At 40.8% G+C, this 20,593-nt stretch overlaps 4 protein-coding genes across 5 annotated transcripts; 3 read left to right on the top strand and 1 right to left on the bottom strand.

Moving 5' to 3' along the window:
• Positions 1-29: 29 nt before the first annotated feature.
• On the bottom strand, positions 30-8,765 carry LOC126380037 (uncharacterized). Of its 2 annotated transcripts, none has more exons than XM_050029138.1 (11): positions 8,484-8,765; positions 8,225-8,403; positions 5,871-5,988; positions 5,486-5,659; positions 4,969-5,093; positions 4,565-4,762; positions 3,858-4,096; positions 3,293-3,505; positions 2,177-2,331; positions 1,540-1,623; positions 30-1,446 (listed from the first exon to the last, which is right to left on the bottom strand). In XM_050029138.1, the coding sequence occupies exons 2-11, from the start codon at positions 8,270-8,272 to the stop codon at positions 1,415-1,417; spliced, it is 1,386 nt and encodes a 461-aa protein (XP_049885095.1). In that variant the 5' UTR covers positions 8,273-8,403; positions 8,484-8,765; the 3' UTR covers positions 30-1,414. The 2 variants fall into 2 exon arrangements, with proteins under 2 accessions (XP_049885095.1, XP_049885096.1); XM_050029139.1 differs by having other exon boundaries at positions 1,552-1,623.
• Positions 8,766-8,769: 4 nt separating this feature from the next.
• On the top strand, positions 8,770-10,486 carry LOC126380038 (uncharacterized). Its single transcript, XM_050029140.1, has 5 exons — positions 8,770-8,863; positions 9,147-9,265; positions 9,354-9,434; positions 9,697-9,905; positions 9,980-10,486. The coding sequence occupies exons 1-5, from the start codon at positions 8,852-8,854 to the stop codon at positions 10,366-10,368; spliced, it is 810 nt and encodes a 269-aa protein (XP_049885097.1). The 5' UTR covers positions 8,770-8,851; the 3' UTR covers positions 10,369-10,486.
• A 133-nt stretch (positions 10,487-10,619) lies between these two features.
• Positions 10,620-13,186, top strand: LOC126380034 (uncharacterized). Its single transcript, XM_050029136.1, has 3 exons — positions 10,620-10,961; positions 11,068-11,202; positions 11,373-13,186. The coding sequence occupies exons 1-3, from the start codon at positions 10,863-10,865 to the stop codon at positions 13,014-13,016; spliced, it is 1,878 nt and encodes a 625-aa protein (XP_049885093.1). The 5' UTR covers positions 10,620-10,862; the 3' UTR covers positions 13,017-13,186.
• A 5,938-nt stretch (positions 13,187-19,124) lies between these two features.
• Positions 19,125-20,529, top strand: LOC126380039 (uncharacterized). The gene is made up of 2 exons (XM_050029142.1): positions 19,125-19,790; positions 20,392-20,529. The coding sequence occupies exons 1-2, from the start codon at positions 19,209-19,211 to the stop codon at positions 20,401-20,403; spliced, it is 594 nt and encodes a 197-aa protein (XP_049885099.1). The 5' UTR covers positions 19,125-19,208; the 3' UTR covers positions 20,404-20,529.
• Positions 20,530-20,593: the final 64 nt, after the last annotated feature.

Here is a 20,593-nt window from a genome sequence, read left to right as displayed (position 1 = left end):
GGCATAACATAAGTATAAATTAAACATAATATAAACTTAAATCAGAGTATTTATTTAAAATCTTAAAATTATTTAAGTTTGTCGGATTTGTACAGAAAAATCATGATTAAAACTAAGCATAATGTCAGAGTGCAGGTAGCCCGCCATGTAACGGCGACACAGTATTCCTAATGACGGTTTCAAATTTAAATCGGGAAATCGATGATGGACAGACGTCGTTGACACGACTTCAGAACAACAGAACAAGGAAATCAAGACAAGGCTCAATTATATATCTCTATCGAAATCGAATTCCTGATTTGAATTTGAAACCAACATTAGGAGTACTGTGTTGCCATTATATGCCGCGCAGTCAGCTCTTTGACACGTCTGATGTCGGGACGAGGCTCTCCAGGCCCTCCTAACCGCATCCTATTGTACGAGTCCTCACAGCGACCATCCAACTACTCACCAACTACTCACGCAGCAAGCTCCTTCTACAGGCTTAATTTGGTAAGTCTATGGGCAACACAGTATTCCTGAATAACATTCCTTTTACATCAATGTTTCCGTACGTCGGTTTCACAGATGTCATGGTTGACAGGACGTTAGAATAGCAGAATATCCAATCCATTGATTTATAATAATTATTTATGTTATTATACAAAATAAAGAGGACTGAAGACAACGAACATACGTTACTCTTTGCTAACTCAAAAGAACGTACTCCAGAAGAAGCATGCTGGACGAGTACTGGATGCTCGCTGTGAGGTGTACTGTACAATACAGTACGGGCACGTGCGCCTGGAGGGACTGATCCCTTCAAATATTTGTCTTATAAATCATTTGTCAATACAATCCTTAACGAGATCTCATTCTAATGAGAGTCGAAAGATTGTAATGACAGGCTGTGTAGCGTCCTAACACTAACCTACATATATTTAGCTTAATATGTAATGAAAACTTGTGAAAATTAGTAATTGGTAGAACATGTATCTATCATCACAATTTTGCACAAGTTTTGATTCTTCCCGACATTTTTACTCAAAAGAAGCACCTAATCAGTACAAAAAGTTAGTTTATTAACATTATCAACATTTCGATTAGAACAATTATTATTATTATACACACGTCCTTCACATAAAATTCATTCATTTTAGCAGTTAATATTACTCACATATACATCCAGTTAAATTAACTAAATTCGTCAAGTACTTACTTATCTAACATAAACTTAGATATAAAACTTATTTTTAATATACCTACTTATAAGTGAAGTAATTACAACAAATGTAGGTCAATGATTTAGTCCACAGAAAAATGTGAATGTTCTTTTGTCTGTAGGCACCTTGGTAAAGATAGTACACAAAAAATAAAGGATAATCAGGAATATTCCATCGTAGTGATATCTGTTACGTTTCAGAAAGTTGTATTTTCAGTAGAGCACATCCGATTGCGTAAGAGGAGCTGAAAATATAACAATTTGTTTAATTTTGTTTAATTTAAGATTCTATGTCATCTCGCAATTACTTGTTAGTATCAATATTATAATTTGCATACATTTGTACTTACGACGTGGTAACTGCGACTTCTCATCCCGCTTTTGCGTTAGAGAACTTAAACTCGAAGCGGCGCGGTGTACGGCTGTAACAAACACTTCTTATTTGTTCACCCTTATACGAGTATCAGTCAGGTCACCGCAAAAATATCCTAAAATCTTTTGTTAAGTTCAACAAAATTCACTGGATATTTGTAAAAAAGTTACAATATTCTAGAATATTTTTGCGGCAACTCGAATGATATTGACTTCGGATTCCTATGCTCTGAAAGACACCAACAAACAAAAGTCTCAGTTCTCCATTCAGGTACTTTTTTGAAACCGATGGCTGCATCACTATCACAAGAACTCTTTTCCATTCTCATAACATAACATAACATAACATAACAAATACTTTATTGCACAAACAGGAAAAAACAAAACTCTCTTTTTATTTCCCACGGAATATTTAATAAAATAAGTTAGTTAATGGGTTTAGGGGTAGGGAAGTATTTGTAACCTCTAGTAATATTTAGTTAACAAATACGATACAAAAATAAAACATCTAAAGTGGGGACAATAGGAGTCCTATTTCTGCACACACTGGCACCAGCCTATGTTATGACTAAAGTAATGTAGGTTAATGAGATAAATACTTACAAGCTTTTCTAAATGACGGAATAGCGGTATAGTCTGGTAACGGGACAGGGGGTAGGTCCTCATCAGGCGGGAGTTGGTCGCGCATGCGATGTGCGGAGGCGGGGATGTACGCCCAGGGTAGCTGCCCCTGGAGCTCCGCCGCCGTGCCGCGTCGCCTGCGCACATACAATACTCACACATTAATACTCAAATACGCTAGATAACCTAGTTAAATGAGATAGAGACACACTTATACCCCAATAACAAATTGCTAAAGAAATGTATGGAATATATTGTTGTGATGTGAATAAAAAATAATAATAAACGCGGTCATATAGTGGTTAAAGATAAAAGATAAAGATATGTCTAGATTAGCATTTCATAATTTATTTTTGATCCAGTCATCTCGCCAAATTAACAACGCGTAAATCCGATAACCAGGATGTCCGTTTATTCGTCAACGCCCCAAGTCAACACAAGTTGGCGATGAAACGAAGAGTTTAAAAAATATACATATTATCGATAGAACCGCATCCTTTATTCAAGTTAGTAAAAACTATATTTTAAGTACATGATTCTAAATGAACAATTACCTCTCATAAAAATAAATGAGCCTATGAAGAAAGTATGCAAGTTCCCAGAAATTGATGAATTTATTTCCATGAACCCACATCCACGATGACACAAATATACAATAATTTAAATACCTATGTCCTCATCCAGAGAGTCTTGATCCCACATGCTCGAATCTAAACTGAAAGTGTTAAGAGCTAAGTTATCTAATCGCGTAGGATAAGCTCATTTTTCAGAAAGACAAGGCAATTTTATAACCACAACTTAGGTAAGTTTTACTAGGATCAACACGGTTGGCAAATGTACCAAAAGCAGTACACTTTTTTAACTGCATGTTGTTATTAATTAGAGCCAATTTTCAGCATATTATACCCTGTGTACATCACGCTGAACTGACTGAAACGAAGATAACCTACGATTTATCAAACTCATCTTCGGACTTCATATCAAAAGTGTCTGTAAGTTGCTTTAAGAAGGAACACGCTCCATACCCCTCCAGTTGAATAAGGTATTTATGTAATAATATGGGCTATTTATGTTTTTTATTTAAAAACTATGGCGCACCCGCGAGTGTCTTGCGAAGTAGACGCGATATGCGGCAGGGACTGCGAGACGCGGGGCGGTGAGTGCCGACCAGACGTGTCCACCACAGCCTTGTCCAATCGCCGCTGCTGCTCAGCTATCATGTTCTCCAGCCGCTGCGGCAGCGACAGCAGGTTCTCGGGGAAGTTCACGCCGCGCTTCTTGTCTATATCCACGTGCTGCACCGGAGGTGATCTGCAAAATAGTATTCTTTGCACACAGGAGCACAAACCACGGGTTATTTGCCTTTCATTTTTGTACGTAATCACACTTGGAATCGGGAAATAGCCTACACCTATCATCTACAGGTCTTGTGTCCCTGAAAGTGTTAAGGTTTCGCCAAACTTATCGACTTAAATCTTTGAACGAAATGTTAGTAGGATAGATTTAAATAACGGCCTAAATATTAAACCGTGTGATTGAACCAAAATCAATTTGTATGTACGAATACGTTTCAATCGTTATCTTGATCAGTTTCAATTTCATAGATAAGTTTGAGAACGAGAGCTCGTGTATTTATTTATTCTAGACTAAAAATCATTTTTACCTTTCCGGCGACGCGTTGAGGGAGTTGGGTCCAGATTCAAGTTGCGCGACCACCCTGGCGCGGTCCGGGGAGCGGTTCCTGTGGAACAGGCGGGCCTTCATCGCCCGGAACGACTGACTGAGCCCTGGCCGCGGTATCTTGGGCGTGGGTGGTTGAACCTCACTCGGTTCGCTCTCAGAATCCAAAACGTCCGCGGACGTGCTCGCGTCTGTGGTTACTGTGCGAACCGCCTCCACCTGCTGAGAGATTCATGCAGAGACTTCAGCTATCTATATTCATCAAGACTTTTAACCAGTAGCCAGTGATAAATCCGTTTCTCGTACCCATTGATTCATAATATGTTACTATCTCCTACCTTCTATAAACTAGAATTCTATGGGACCTCCGGTTGCACCAATAAGAGCGTAGATTACCTTATGCTCCCGATGGGGCCACTTTGGTCTATTTAAGCCGTAAACCGTATATGAGCAAGGGGGCACACGCGGACTGTCTGTCTCCCTCGCACGCGCGGTGTAATTCGGCACAGTAAAAACGAGATTTGTGTATGCGATTTCTATCTATTAAAATAATAACTAATCTTTGGCTAATTGGTAGCTGACCATTATTGGACTGCTCTAGAGTGTTTTTCCTCTCTTCAAGAAAGAAGAAGAAGAAGAAGTTTTTTTAAGAGTATTTCTATTTCAATACGTCATAGTTAAGGTACTTACAACTCCAGTGTTCTCAACGATGCGTTTGGCGCTGACGTGGATAACTACGGTGACAATCAAAGTCATGTTCAAGAGGAACAACACGGCGAACCTTGAGTACACAATGACCATAACCCAGGCGGTCAGAGATGTGTCCACCTCCACATTGCCAGTCCCACTTGTTATTCCACCAGCGAAGTCCACCAACTCCGAAAGAGTCTGTTCAAAAGGACATAAATATTATTATACTAAAAATGAATTATACATTATAGGTACTACAAAGCGAAGATGACAATAATCTTTCTTATTTCATTCCCTCATAGTAGAACATAAACAGAAAATATAAAAGTAAAGCACTACAATATTCATTGATAAGAACAAAGTAGGTATAGGTACTTTATCAAGTTATCACAAATCACGCTTACCTTTGTATGAAATGTGTCATTAATGTAAGTAACCGTGGCCACTAAATCTAATCCACAGATCGCTACGGTGAGCATTAACCACGGCCATCGTATGGGTTTTGATTGTTTATTCTCTGCACCACCTCCTGCAATAGTGAACCGACGTCAACAACATTGTTAGTACTCGCAGGTGACATGTAAAGATCGTTTTCAGAGATCTGTAACTCTTCATTTGTTCCGAATATGAGCGAAATTTCGCCATTCCTCACGTTAGTTTAACTTTTCACTAAACACAGCCATACTGTTAATTATCATCTCCCTAACATTATCCCGCACGTGCACGAGCACGTGACAATCATATTTATGATCCAAACATAAATTCGAAAACAAATTCGTCAATCATCGGTTAGGCCTGTGCTGGATGCGAACCTGCGACCTCAAAGTGAGAGGCAAGCGTTCTACCAACTGGGCTACCACGGATCCATACAGCCATACTGTTAATCGTAGTTCTAAAATATCTTTGATTCTCGAAACTTACTCATAATGCCAAAACATGTGATCAGCCAGAGGACGCCTGCAGCCAGGCTTACAGAGTTGATGTAGAAGGTGCGGGTGGCTGTGAAGGGCTCCCGACTCAACAACACAAACGCTGGGTTCGGCATACCGTCTATCGCTTCGCCTATGTTTATACGCGCCGCACAAGTACTAGGGTCTGAAAGTACAGTAACAAATCAATGACGTATATTAACTCGTAAAATAAGCAAATGTACTTGTGGTAAATTGTATAAAGAAATATACTTAATAAATGAAAAAAAGGAAACAAATAAATGAAAGAAATGTATTTGTAGAACTACTGGTGTAGTTTTTATTGTTATTTTTTACGTATTGATTAAAAATTAATGTTTAATTGTATTAATACTTACTATGAAAATACAATATTTTAATGAAGATGAGAATTGGAAATTGTCTTAGGAAATCGATGACACAAAAGTATTGCAGCAATGCAAGCGAGGCGAACACTATTTGACCAACGGCCTGGAACTGAAGAAACACATAATTTATTATAATTAGGTATGTTAAGTTTCGTATAATTTAAACATTTTTAAAGTAGATAGCAGGGACTATAAACACTTTCATGCAAATATCGTGTACTAGGCCCAATTTACTCATTACGGATCTGCGGTATAAGTGATCCATGTATATAGTGAAGGTATACACAAATTAATAAAAATTACTTAATTTGTGTATACCTTCACTATATACCTAATATGGATCACTTATACCGCAGATCCGTAATGAGTAAATTGGGATAGATAGATAACGTACAGTTGAACAGTGTCTTGGTGCCTACTTGTTTATCTTGTTTTCCCAGGCATTCACCAATATGCGGACTTGCAATATAGGTACCTACCAAATCATAGGACCCACGCCGATATTAGAATTGCCCGATAACAGATTTCGTAATAGGGATAGAATGTAAGTATGTGTCAGATATCTGGAAATTCTCTTAGCTGTGACGAAAGTACGATAAGATGATACTAAACCAATCGACGAAATATTTTAATCTTTCAAAAGTCTACATAATCTCAAAGAGAATGCCGTTGACGCTATTCCTGAATGAAATACCATATTCATGTTTATGTATTTAGCTCTCCATACAAATAACAGAACAATCGTAATTGTCAGGTATCTTGAATTATACAGGTACCTATTTTAATTTTGTTCATTGATCTCCAAGATAACGGCCTCCGTGGTCCAGTGGTTGACCGTTGTGCTCACGATCTGGAGGTCCCGGGTTCGAATCCCGGTGGGGACAAATCACAAATATCACTTTGTGATCCCTAGTTTGGTTAGGACATTACAGGCTGATCACCTGATTGTCCAAAAAGTAAAAAGATCCGTGCTTCGGAAGGCACGTTAAGCCGTTGGTCCCGGTTATTACTTACTGATGTAAGTACGTAGTCGTTACATGAGTCATGTCAGGGGCCTATGGCGGCTCAGTAATTACCCTGACACCAGGGTTGATGGGGATGGTAATTTACCTCACAATCCACACGATAGAAGAAGAAGATCTCCAAGAAACAGTAGAGATGATATTTGTTCCGAAATACCATTCTTCTTTATGATGAAACTTTACATACAAAACTTTAAAGATTATCTTCGTTCCACTAGAATAATAAAAAATTGCTAAGTGCGTGGTGTCCGTGCATTAAAATTAGGGTCTCATAGCCTTCTACACTAATGTAAAGAAGCGTTAAAACTTTCGAACAATTTGAAAACCAGTAGTAGTTTTAGTTATGTCTTTGATCTACTATTATTTCTCCAATTATGAACTTAATTTATGAAAAAATATAAAAGATGACGGAGCATGTACAAAGCAAAGAGTATGGCGAAATTTCGTATATATTCGCTACGGAACCCTAAAACGACCCACTATTTTTTGCTTTACTTACATTTTTGTAACGTACGCGGCTAGGAATTACATAGTATGTGTTTTACATAACTAAGTACAAAGCTATAAAGAAACTAAGTAAGCCACTAACAAATACATACATATTTACGTTGTAAAGTTGTAACGTTTAAGAAAGTAAAAGATTTCACCAACTCTACTCAGTTGAGAAGTTATCTAAGTATGCTAAATTTATGATATGGGCCATATTTAGGTAGGCATATTTGAATTATTAATACGCATGTTTTGATAATTATGTTACTCGAACGTTTTAATGTGTTCTATCTAATTCAAAACACAATTAAGTTATACAGTTTTAAGTTGGAATAAAAAAATTCGACGTTATTATAAGCATAATTATTATACGCTAATGATGATGAAAAGTATAAAGAAAGATGAAGGAAGTTTGCACCAGCACGTAGCGTGGTGCTCGCTGCCGGCACGAGGGTAAGCGGCTGTAGTCATGGCAATCATAACGTACCTACTCTTATCTATTACTGACAGCATACTCTCGACTGATAAAATAACTGATATTTTTACTATGGACCAAATTCCGACTACCAATCTTCGCAAGAAATTGGGTTTTAGGTCGCGCATTTAGTATCATAATAATTACATTAGATAAGAACATCATTCGCACAAGCAAAAATCTTACGTTAGATTGGAATATTTAAAAGAAACATTTAACTTAACGGTCTTGCGCTGAGCAAGAGATCACATTTTAAGAAACGCATGCCAGTAAACACTACTTATTATAATTTTAAAGTTACTAGAAAGTAAATTATGGATTTAATTGAAAAAATAAATATATTGTAATGAAGTACTCACCACGGTTATGATGCCGGCCACGACCATAGCTCTGTTCATCGCGGTCATGATTGCTAGCTTAACGAAAGTGAGAGTGAGGGGTGTGAGAGTGGTGGCTGCAGCGGCAGCAGCTGCCCGAGACGCGAGGAGGCGCGCGCAGCAGCGGCGGACTGCGTCGGCGCCCGCGGGTCACCATCTCACTGAAACACACCTCACACCTGCTTCACAGATAACGACTCGTCACAACCACTCCAAATTTATCTGTATACATTTTACTTACGCTCGCTCTAAGTATTATAATGCCATTTTTTGCTTTCTATTCGTAATATTATTGGGTGGAATGTAAAGTTAGATATCTTGTGCGGCTAGAATCGGTATTCGATAAGACCGGTGCTCTTTCACCATATAGGTACCTAGATTATAGTCAGACTGATTGATGAAAATACAAGCATCAGGAATTACTAATATTTTTGTTTGTGCGATTGTTCTTCGTGTAAATATAGCCCTGTTTATTATTATATCTAATGGCAGATCTCGACTAGTCCTTTATGATTAGCAATAATTAACATAATGCCATGTATTTGTTAATTCAACCGGAGTATTTAAACATGTACTTCAGGTAAGTTTCCATTCACTTTGGCGATCACCATGGAACTAACGGTTCGTATTTCAAATCCTTTTTTTATTTTTTGACCTAGATAATGTAAATTATAACATATTATGTGTATTTATTAAGCACCAGTACGACGAAGAATTAGTGAATAAACTCGGATTTCTCCAAGTCTTCTCCGCAGTGGAGCAACGTGGATTTTATATATATATTTTTTTATAATTATGAGAAGCTGCCCAGTGTGTATATTATGTACTTGTATTATGTGGCAACAGATACACAAGACACAAGATATTTTTATGTTAGTGTTGTTTGATTTCGTGTTACTTACAGATCGTATTTGTCAGTCTCTTATCATGCTTTGCGGTTGCTATGAATTCAACTGACAAAGACATTATACTAGCAAACGATGACGAACGTATCGCTAATTTATCTGACCCAAATAAGGATATGTAAGTACTGTTAAACACATACACTTAAACTATTAAAACATATTTAAGTATAACTACGACCTTACAGAACAAAAACCAAACATTTCAGGTACGTTATACATGCCATGGTATACCAAGTTGGAATTATCACAAACAAAACTGATGACGGACTCAATAATACGAATCTCATGTAAGTTGTAAAATCTCGGCCGAGTAGTAGTGAGTGATTGTGTTATGCAGCAAATGCAGCGCAGTTCAGTTCGCGGTAATTTCGAGTTCCTCTGTTACGAGCATAGAAATCTATAGTTGTCACAAAAATGATTCATCTTTTTAATATATGCTTGTATATACAAGCACATCCGCCTCTTTATAGTTACGTATTGCAGCAACACGATGTTCCTACAAGTAGGATGTAGAACTAACCAGTTAAAGAGGCAAAACTTCCATTCCAGCGGTAACCAAGAAGCTGTCACGTTCTACCACAATAACGGCTCCGGCATAGACCTGAGCAGCATCCCCGCGCCTCTGCTAACTAACGTGACAGCGCAGAGAATGGTGGGAGTCGCTCCGACGGTTGTGCACGCCAACTCCACCGCCACACTGCCCTGGGTCGATCTGGAGAAATTAGCCTCAGCGCAAAACCCACCCCTGAACACTCAAGGTTATTTTAAGATACTTTACGATCTATTTAATTTATTAATCTTTACATATTTTATATTCTCAATAATATTTTAGATCCTATCAAATCTACCAGGCAGGCGAGATCAATATCTATCGATAGCGATGCACCAGAAAACAACCCCAAGACGATTCCCAACAGCGATTATTTCGACGAAAGTCGCCCGGAATGGGAAACACTGTACGAGAGATCTACAGAAAATGACGAGCTATATAGAAAGGATGGTTCTCATAATAACAAATCGCTAAATAAACCATACAAAAATAACGTAGAGCAGGCGGTTAAAATTGTATCCGGCACAACGGTGGTACCGAAAGAAGCGAGTGTCCAATCTATCAGTATTCCTCCACTTCTAACACTGAATAACAACTTTTCTGAGATTCCTGTCCCAATACCCAATACGTCCGTCGTCCACTACGCGAAGGTCAGCACGTTAATACACTAATCATATATTTCATTATATTAGGTAGAACTTAACTGCTTAGTTACCAAGTTTTATTTATAACTTTCTGTAATCCTACAAAATATGTATTATAATAATAAATTAAATGCATGTCATATTATCAATGGTATTATTTTCATTAAAATATTTGTATAGTTAAGTTCGAATGTAATATCGATATGACTATTTATAAAGTAACCTTTTAAATTATTCATGGTTTGTATGAGGGTAATGACCTATAACCTCCATATAGAATTACCGATATAACTTCAACCCTCAGCACCTCAGCACGCGGCGAACGCATGTGCGAAAAGCGCGCATGCGCGGATTTAGGTTAATGATTTGTCGCACCCCCGACAGAAATTTCACAAAGCATTTTTATACCACTACCTGTAGATAAAAACGTAGAAAATGAATTCTTGATAGTTAAAGTGTGTAGCAAGATACGTCGATGGAGGTGGTCTAGTGTCTGGCAGTCCGATTCAGGAACGAGCGGGATGAGCTCGCCGAAGATGAACGAAAGATGTCCGAGCAGTATGAGCAACGGCAAGAAACACCTTAGCAACGACTGCAAGGAGGACTCGCTCGACAATTCTGTGAGTTTGAATATACATATACCCAACTACATTTCAAAATGCTGATTACCTCGGTACCTGCCAATAAAATAGGTTTTTACTAATATAATGTGTTCTTTGTCTGTAGATAAGAGAGTCTATAAAATCTGAAAGAGCTGGAGGGAAGAATGAAGAGGACTGGCGGAGACGTACCATCATCGTGGAGAAGAAGAACGGCAGTTATGGGTTCACGCTTCAAAGTTATGGAATACATTATAAAAAGGTAGATAATAAAATAATATTTCATGAATTATTTAATGTATTCTTACTTGTACCAAAAGAACGTTACTAATTATAATGTACAATTAAAACATTAAATTACCTATTGTAACTTAGCTGTGTGTACTTTGACGACATTGATATGATGTTACATGTGTGTGATTGTGTGTGTAGGAGCAAGAGATTGAGGTGATCACGTACGTGGATCACGTGGATGCGGAGGGGCCGGCGGCGGCGGCCGGCATGCGCGAGGGTGACGTCATACTTGCCATCAATGGTGCGGACGTGGAGCGCGCCGACCACGCTGCCATCGTCGATGCTATCACCGCCTGCGACTCCCGCATGAGGATGGTCGTCATATTCGAAGACTGCGTACGCAAAGTAGAACTTCACCTCAAATACATCAATCTACAACGAGCTCTGCAATCCAAAATGCGTGAACTCGAACAACTAACCGTGCGCGAAAGGCAACTTTTCGACACAAACTGGAAAACCCACAGCTTGCCGTCGCAGAAGAAGAAAACGTCTCCATCCGACGTCATCTCAGATAATGAAGAAAACAATGTTGGTGATAATGTAAACACTGCCTATTGTAGACCTACTTTATCGAGCGAAAATGTCACTGCCGCAAAACCACCCCAAGCCAATGTATTCATGTATCAATATCTTGATCCGCGGTATGGGGCATGTGTCATACAGCCAAATATACGCACAGGTAGTTTTGTAATAACAGTGGGCTCGCCAAGAAATAGACGTGATTGTCACCACTACGTTGTGAAGAATTCTGGAGAGTGTCATCGGGCATCGGAAACATGCAAGTCCAGTAGCAGCACCAAACATGCGAAGGCTCACAGAAATAGCCATAGTCACGGTTGTGCTCCTTGTATGCCCACGTATAACAACCAGGACGCCAACAGCTTAGATGCTTACGACCTCGCCAGCCCCTGCTGTGATCCACATTGTGTGCCTAACTCTAGAAAGAAAGTGCGACGGAAGAAAGAATGTTCGAAGGAACATAAAAGAAAAGAAAAATGTCAGCAAGTGGATAAATCCACACAAAAACCTGACAACTGCTCTCATACACGGACGAAAAAAATATGTTCTTCGGGACATTGCTCAAGTCGTTATCGCTACTTAACTACAGAGTCTACACAAACTAGCCAATGCAGTCTACAATCATATGCTACAAGTAACGCCACAGCTCAATGCGACAACTCTGCGTCTAGCTATAGTACGTCCCTCAGCAGTGACACTCTTTTCTGGGACAATGATCGAGGTGAAACTAAGTCTTCACCGAAAGTACAATACCAAAGCTCACATCAGCATGTGAAACCAAAATCTTGGGATAATTTGACAACTAAAGCCTTTGGTGGTTACGGGTTCGGATACGGCTACTTAGACACTAGCGCTAAACAATCCAATCGTTCCAAAAGCCACGGTCGGAGTCACAGTGGCCGTAGCACGCAGAGCCATCACGATTATCAACATCATGCTCTTGAAAAACATTCTCATGCGAGTAGACAGAACGCCACGCCGCATCACTATTCTGTGTACGGCAGAAGCCATAGCCACTGCGCGCCCACTAAATCCACCGAAAGCTTAATCGTTGTCCCCAAGTATCAACTAGAAAGCAGCGGTTCAGAAAGTCGTCTTGCTTGTGATTGTGCTGAATCCATAGAATATTATCGCAGAGTAAGCGTTAGCAAAAGCCCGGGAGAAAATCACTCTTCTGGATATTATTCTCAACATTTCATATATCCTACCCATTCATACAAAAAGAAGGACTCCAATGTAAGCTCAGAAATAACGAGATTATAAGTAGATAATTTTATTTGAATCTATATATATTTATGTAAGTAAAGCTGCTCAGGCCTACTGGCGAAAAACAATCGAACCCCATTAGACAATTCGTTATTTCCGGTAAATTATAAAAATAGGAAGTGTTTTATCGCTTTTTACTTGTTATTTTATAGTTTCATAAATAAACATCGGTCGTTTCATTCACTTGTTTCATTTTAATTGATTATCTTGATAATTATGACATGTACCTACTTAACGATCGTCTCCTACTTATCATAAATAATTAAGTATTGGTCTTCTTGCAATGCCGTTTCAGTAATATACCATATGGATTTAACTTCCTTGTGTATCACATAGAGCGGCAAAAATGTGTCGCTATCGCCGAAATTGGGTGGGTGAACTTATATCTGGTGCGAGTTCATCTTGGGTTGCGCGGGTCAGATGGCGGACAGTGCGCCGGTGCGGCAGGCGAGGCGGCAGAGTAGCAGAGCGTCGCCGCGCACCACCGGCTCCGCATCGGCATGCGTCCAGCACGCGCGCACGCGCGCATGTCGCGCCTTACGCACCAAACGCTGACAATCCGCGCTCTACTTCTATTAGCACTATTTTCTTCAACAACTTTTGCGCTACCGCATCGATCGACACAAGTAAGAAAACCTATGAATTTTGAAAATTACCATTATGTTTCATTAAGTGCTTAAAACATTGAGCTAGCGGAAACTGGTAAATGTTTTATAACTTCAATTTACAATTTAGGGTTCTATGTGCATCATCATGCTTCAATGCGCCAAGGTTATATAACAAAGATTATTTAAATAATCAATAAGTATTCCCTTTTCTACTTAAATCGCTTAATTGTAACAAGTTCTATGGTATAACGATAAAGCACTGTTTTATTAATTACTTTTCAGTTGTACATTGTTTGTAAGAATCCAGCAACTGAAGTGTGTATATCATGGTCGATAAATCCAGAAGACATTGAAAGTGTATCTACAAAATTACTAAAAAGTATGGAAGTGAAATACTGTGGTCTAAGCTATTCGAAGCCTAGAAAAGTTATGAAGGTAAGATATTTTATCTCAAATTGATTAACCATTTAACTGTTTAGATCCTGTATAATATACTTGCTTTGCGAATTAAAACCTCAAGCAAGCAAGCATAACAAAGCATTGCGATATTTTAGTGTTCTAATTATAACAATTTACGACTTGTATCTCCCTGAGTAACTAACATTGTGCTTGGCTTGTGACCCTCAGACTCTAGTGACCTATTTAAGATTATATACATGAATATAACATACTAATATAATAAGGAGAACTTCAAAATATAACATTTAATTTGGATGAAAAAAGTATTAAACCGAAGCGAAAATTATACTTCAGCTACTTTTAACTGGATAGAAAGATTTATTTTACCTGTAGAGACAGATCCTTCTGGACTGAACCAGTACATTGACAACGTGCATTTAAATAACAAGAACCGGCAGTTTCTTTTTGCGCGTTTGGAAAGTAGGTACCTATGACATTTTTTGTACCCCTGAGAAAGTGTATGATCGGTTGAATAGGTAAGGCGTGAAAACGCATCAAGAAACTCCTCAATATGCACTTAAAATATCCAATTATGTTCGGTTATCGCGGGAAGTAGGCTAAGTCCTTCCCTGTAATGTAGTTAATGTACCGTGTAATATCCCTTTCCGTACCCCCAAACATAATGATCAGTTGTGTAGTTAAAGCGTGAAAGCGCAACAAACTAACTTTCGCATCTAAAATAAAGAATATAGTGGTAGAACGACAGCGTTGAATCTAAAGGATAAGATGACTCTAATGTAAGCGCGTCCATAAATCTGAACATCTTATAAGACCACTGAATTAAATTCTATTCTATACTCTTTTTAATTTCATTAATTTATATTTAATGACGCCAGAAATGTGTGTGCAGTACCTGGCAATAGGATGTAATAAAGCCACAAATACTGTCATGGGTTTAAAAGTTACATTTTCTTTTACAACTTGTACCTAAAGGTATTTTAGGTTTTAGATAGTATTCGCACTTTTTGACCCGAATATTATGAATGAACTGTGCTTTGCTTGTCGTGGGCCGATTGATAATTTCGGCCGATCTAGATCTGTCTAAAGCATAATGATTTGCCCGGTTATGTTCGGGCAGATCGATTCTGAAGATGACCAAAGTATTACATTAAAGTAAATACAAATATTCTTATTATTAGTTGAATAATACCTGTAAATAAAGTGATAAATAATAATTCAATTAATTTTAGTAATTAAATATAATAACCTAATATCATCAAAAACAACAATAATTATTATTATTTTTATTAATTATCTGATAATTACGTAATTAATTAAAATCAAAGTAAATATTTTAAAAATAGGTAAATTAATTTAATAAAGAGATATTATTTTTTATTTGCCAATAGCTACTTTGGTCACTCTACAGAGTAACATACTTGCGCCGCAGTCCTTTTCCTCGCGGCAAATACGTTGCTCCATCGGTTTGCCCAACTTTATATTGGGCACATCATAAAATAATTGGCCAAATCACGAAATGCCAATAATTATACATAATAATATTATAAATGGGAAAGTGTATGCGTGTGTGTCTGTTTGTTTGTCGGTTTTTCACTGCAAAACGGAGTGACTATTAGAGATCTGTCAGCTTTGAGCAAAAATCTACATTCGAATGATAAATAGCATACTTATGCAAAATTTGGATGCCAGAGACTATGTAATGGGACAAGCAAGACTTGGTGTCACATAACTTGGCCGCAACATTATCAGCGCCACTATCTTAACCGGCGTAGGAAAGTTTGAAAATGTAATGATCCCACGGATCCCAATTATTCCTACGTTTCCCGTTCCAGTTTAAAAGCCTACAGTTTCCTCATAAGCTTAGTTTTGCTTTCAGGATTAACAAAGCACAAGGACAAACAGCCGTGCTTCTCCCATGGACAATTGCAATTGTATGTAGCATGTTCGCGTGTGTCCAATGCCCAGAATCTTTACATTCTATCTCCAAATGGAGAGTATTACAATAATATTCTGTTCCGAGTTCTCTTCTGTGTTCTAAATCAGGATAGGGGGACCGTGTTACCCCAAAATTAACGCGAGCGAAGCCGCAGGCAAAACCTAATTAGTATATAATTAACCTGGTTAACTGAAGTAAACCCCCTCAACAAAATCCTGAGAAAGTACCTACAATTTCACTACGTCATTTTTAAATCGAAGTTTACGGAGGAACGTTTCTTTATCGCTTATATATCCTAATTTAGGTGATAACTTGTAGCTGTCAAGGTCGCTGTTATTTCCTTGGCCTGTTTCGTTTCCCAATTACTATTATCATAAATAGAACGACAAATATATTTAATGTGTCAGGGTGACCAAACTAATAGTGTAATTGTTTAAAAACATTTTTCCATGTTGCAACAGGTAAAACTACTACACGAAAGTGGCTCAATGAAAATTTTCTGCAAGTCTCTGAATATAACACAAGATGAAGAACTTAGTGACAGAGTTATAGGAAATAAAGGATTAAAAGAAATATACAGGACGCGTCGACAAGTCAATCGTCGAGGTCGTTTTAGGGGACAGACGCAATCCCAGTATCTGGCTATAGACCGTGGTACTGGTAAAGACGATGGAAAGGCAGAGGCACATTCTGATGCAGATTCTTCAAGAGCAAGCGTCAGTAAGTAGTATCAACCAACCTATAATAAAGTCTTTGGAACGACGTAGAAAGTGATAGTATTTTGGAATTCATTTGTTTATATTTCAGGTGGCAGTAGTGGTATGGGTCAAGCACAAAGTCAATCAATATACGATCCAAGTTGTGATGAATGCTACGGAGGCACTGATGCGGAAAGTTTAAAACGACAGGGACTTTCTGATGACAGCCATTATTATAGACCGAATCAATTGGGTGGGAAGGGAAATAACGGACTCCCGACCAATCAAGGTATAGGAAGTGGAAGTGGGCCAGGTAGACAATACGAGACCGGAACTGGCGGTGTACCAGGCGGAACTGGAGGCGGACAATATGGAACTGGACCAGGTGGGCATTACGGAACCGGAACTGTTGGTGGTCCAGGTGGAGAACACGGGACTGTTGGTGGACTAGGTGGTCAATACGGACCTGGATCTGGGCAATATGGACCCGAAACTGGCGTTGGACCTAGTAGACAACACGGTACTGGAACTGGTGGCGGTCCAGGTGGAACTGGCGTTGGACCTACTGGACAATACGGTACTGGAACTGGCAGTGGTCCAGGTGGAACTGGCGGCGGACCCGGTGGACACTACGGAATAGCAGGTGGCGGGGGACCAGGTGGGCAATACGGAACAGGCACTGGAGGGCAATCTGGTAGTGGACCAGGTGGACAATACGGTACGGGAACTGGACCAGGTGGACAATATGGAACCGGAACTAAAGTCGGGCCAGGTGGACAATATGAAACTGGAACTAGTGGTGGGCCAGGGGGGCAATATGGAACCGGAACTGAAGTCGGACCAGGTGGACAATACGGAACTGGAACTGGTGGTGGGCCAGGGGGGCAATATGGAACCGGAACTGAAGTCGGACCAGGTGGACAATACGGAACTGGAACTGGTGGTGGGCCAGGCGGGCAATATGGAACCGGAACTGGAGTTGGACCTGGTGGACAATACGGAACTGGAGGTGTACCAGGGGGACAATATGGAACCAAGACTGGACCAGATGGACAATATGGAACCGGAATTGGAGTTGGACCAGGTGTACAATACGGAACTGGTACTGGACCCGGTGGACAATATGGAACCGGAACTGGTGGCGGACCAGGCGGACAACACGGAACGGGCGTCGGACCTGGTGGACAATACGGAACTGGAACTGGCGGTGGACCAGGCGGAACAGGTGGCGGACCCGGTGGACAATACGGAACTAGTGGAGTGCCAGGAGGTCAATATCAGACCGGAACTGGCGGAGGACCCAGTGGACAATACGGAACGGGAACAGGCGGTGGACAATATGGAACGGGAACTGGAGGTGGTCCAAGCGTACAGTATGGACCAGGCGGACCAGGAATACATTACGGAACCGGACTTGATAATACAGGTTCAAGACCAAATCAGCCAGGGCGAACAGGTGTTCCAGGGATCCCGGGAATTCAAAATGGTAATGTTATATGGCCCGGTGGATTGGGTCCGGGTGGAATTATGTATGTAACGAATCAAAGCGGTTATCAGGATACTCCAAGGTTTACAGGAGCCTATCCCGGCCCTAATGGAGGGACATACTTTTGCTGCGTACTAAACCCAGGAAGTCAACCCGCGCCATACGGAATTGGAATGGGAGGCCCTGGTGGACAATATGGTAACAGTGGAGGACCAGGTGGGCAGTTTGGAACAGGACCGAGACCAGGTGAACAATACGCAACTGGGACAGGTGGGGGACCAGGTGGACAACACGGAACCAGCATCGGACCTGGTGGACAATACGGAACTGGAACTGGCGGGGGTCCAGGTGGAACTGGCGGCTTACCTGTTGGCCAATATGGAACAGGAACTGGTGGAGGACCCGGTGGACAATACGGAACCGGGACAGGTGAGGGACCAGGTGGACAATACGGAACCGGAACTGGCGGCGGACCAGGAGGGCAATACGGAACTGGTACTGGCGGTGGACCTGGTGGCCAATACGGAATTGGAACTGGCGGTGGACCAGGAGGACAATACGGAACTGGTATTGGCGGTGGACCTGGTGGACAATACGGAACTGGTGGTGGACCAGTTGGCCAATATGGAACCGGAACTGGCGGTGGACCTGGTGGACAGTACGGAACTGGAACTGGAGGTGGGCCTGGAAGTCAATATGGAACCGGAACTGGCGGTGGACCAGGTGGAACAGGTGGCGGGTCCGGTGGACAATACGGAACAGAAACTGGTGGCGGACCACAGGGACAATATGGAACCGGATCTGGCGTCAGACCTAATGGGCAATACGGAACTGGAACTGGTGGGGGGCCAGGAGGACAATACGGAACTGGCACTGGCGGAGGACCTGGTGGCCAGTACGGAACTGGCACTGGCGGAGGACCTGGTGGCCAGTACGGAACTGTAACTGGTGGTGGTCCAGGAGGACAATACGGAACTGGTACTGGCGGTGGACCTGGTGGACAGTACGGAACAGGAACTGGAGGGGGACCAGGAGGTCAATATGGAACCGGAACTGGCCGTGCACCAGGTGGCCAATACGGAACAGGAACTGGAGGGGGGCCAGGAGGTCAATATGGAACCGGAACTGGAGGTGCACCAGGTGGCCAATACGGAACAGGAAGTGAAGGGGGGCCAGGAGGTCAATATGGACCGGGAACTGGCGGTGGACCAGGTGGAGCAGGTGGCGGGCCCAGTGGACAATACGGAACAGGAACTGTTGGGGGCCCAGGAGGTCAATATGGAACCGGAACTGGCGGTGGACCAGGTGGACCAGGTGGTGGCCCCGGTGGACAATACGGAACAGGAACTGGTGGGGGCCCAGGAGGTCAATATGGAACCGGAACTGGCGGTGGACCAGGTGGCGGGCCCGGTGGACAATACGGAACAGGAACTGGTGGGGGCCCAGGAAATCAATATGGAACAGGAACTGGCGGTGGACCAGGTGGCGGGCCCGGTGGACAATACGGAACAGGAACTGGTGGGGGGCCGGCTGGACAATATGGAACCGGTACTGGTGGTGGGCCCGGTGGTCAATATGGAGTTGGAACAGGCGGGAATGGTGGACAAACCGGCGGAGGTGAAGGTGTGTATTGTTGTACAGCACTTTATTTACTTCTTTTATTTTTGACTAGTCAAGTCACTAGTGACTTAGCTAGCCAAGCTAGTGCTGTACTTGGCTGGCCAAGTACAATAAAAATTAAATTATTTAATAATTGAAGTTTTTTTTGTTTTTATACCCTTTTATTTAACTTGTTAGATACTTTTAAAGAGCAAGTCAAATAGCACTTTCTCAACTCTCACCTTTTTTATAACGACTTCCTCTTCTTTAATCCTCCTCGTTATAAAATATTGTATAACTGTCATTATTATCCTCTCTAACTTAAAAAAGAAATATATACATATACATACATTTATTTATTATTATATAATCGACTGTCTGTTATGTATTGCTTCTTAATTGAGTTTATGTAGGTATACGTATTTACTCATATTTATTGTTGGCACCGTCCATCCCGTTACGCTTTATCCTATTCCTAACGGTTGCTTGAAAGAGATTACTACCTTAGCAATAAGCCGCGTTTTATAACTTGTATTTTTTTGTTATTTGTTTTGAATCTACTTTTGGCTTCTTCTGTGCAATAGTGTTTTATATTCTTATTCTTGCAATGTTTTATATGTTTCAGGTATACCACTGAATGTTCTCGACCCAAATTCAATTGCAGCCACTTTGGATGGATACGACTCTGATGCACAAGCAGGCGTTTCTCAAAACAGCAATGGTACTACGGCCAGTGCCACATCTAGAGGTGGAAACGAAAAAGGACATGCTCAAACTAATGTTCAAGGTACCTATACCGGCAGTGGTTCATTTTCAGCGCAAGCAGA

This window comes from Pectinophora gossypiella, chromosome Z, assembly GCF_024362695.1.
Source record: "Pectinophora gossypiella chromosome Z, ilPecGoss1.1, whole genome shotgun sequence".
NCBI classification, from domain to species: Eukaryota; Metazoa; Arthropoda; class Insecta; order Lepidoptera; family Gelechiidae; genus Pectinophora; species Pectinophora gossypiella.
Note: the sequence above shows the minus strand (reverse complement) of the source record. Positions and strands in the feature narration are given on the sequence as shown.

Bases quoted from the DNA above. Each gene is read 5' to 3' on its own strand.
- LOC126380034 (XM_050029136.1), top strand. From the start codon at position 10,863: ATGAGCTCGCCGAAGATGAACGAAAGATGTCCGAGCAGTATGAGCAAC. The intron at 10,962-11,067 runs GTGAGTTTGAAT...CTTTGTCTGTAG, and splicing joins AGGACTCGCTCGACAATTCT to ATAAGAGAGTCTATAAAATC. The intron at 11,203-11,372 runs GTAGATAATAAA...TTGTGTGTGTAG, and splicing joins ATGGAATACATTATAAAAAG to GAGCAAGAGATTGAGGTGAT.
- LOC126380039 (XM_050029142.1), top strand. From the start codon at position 19,209: ATGGAACCGGAACTGGCCGTGCACCAGGTGGCCAATACGGAACAGGAA.
- LOC126380038 (XM_050029140.1), top strand. The intron at 9,435-9,696 runs GTAAGTTGTAAA...CTTCCATTCCAG, and splicing joins CTCAATAATACGAATCTCAT to CGGTAACCAAGAAGCTGTCA. The intron at 9,906-9,979 runs GTTATTTTAAGA...ATAATATTTTAG, and splicing joins CCCACCCCTGAACACTCAAG to ATCCTATCAAATCTACCAGG.
- LOC126380037 (XM_050029138.1), bottom strand. From the start codon at position 8,272: ATGACCGCGATGAACAGAGCTATGGTCGTGGCCGGCATCATAACCGTG. The intron at 4,763-4,968 runs GTAAGCGTGATT...CCTTTTGAACAG, and splicing joins ATGACACATTTCATACAAAG to ACTCTTTCGGAGTTGGTGGA. The intron at 2,332-3,292 runs GTGCGCCATAGT...GTATGTGCGCAG, and splicing joins ACTTCGCAAGACACTCGCGG to GCGACGCGGCACGGCGGCGG.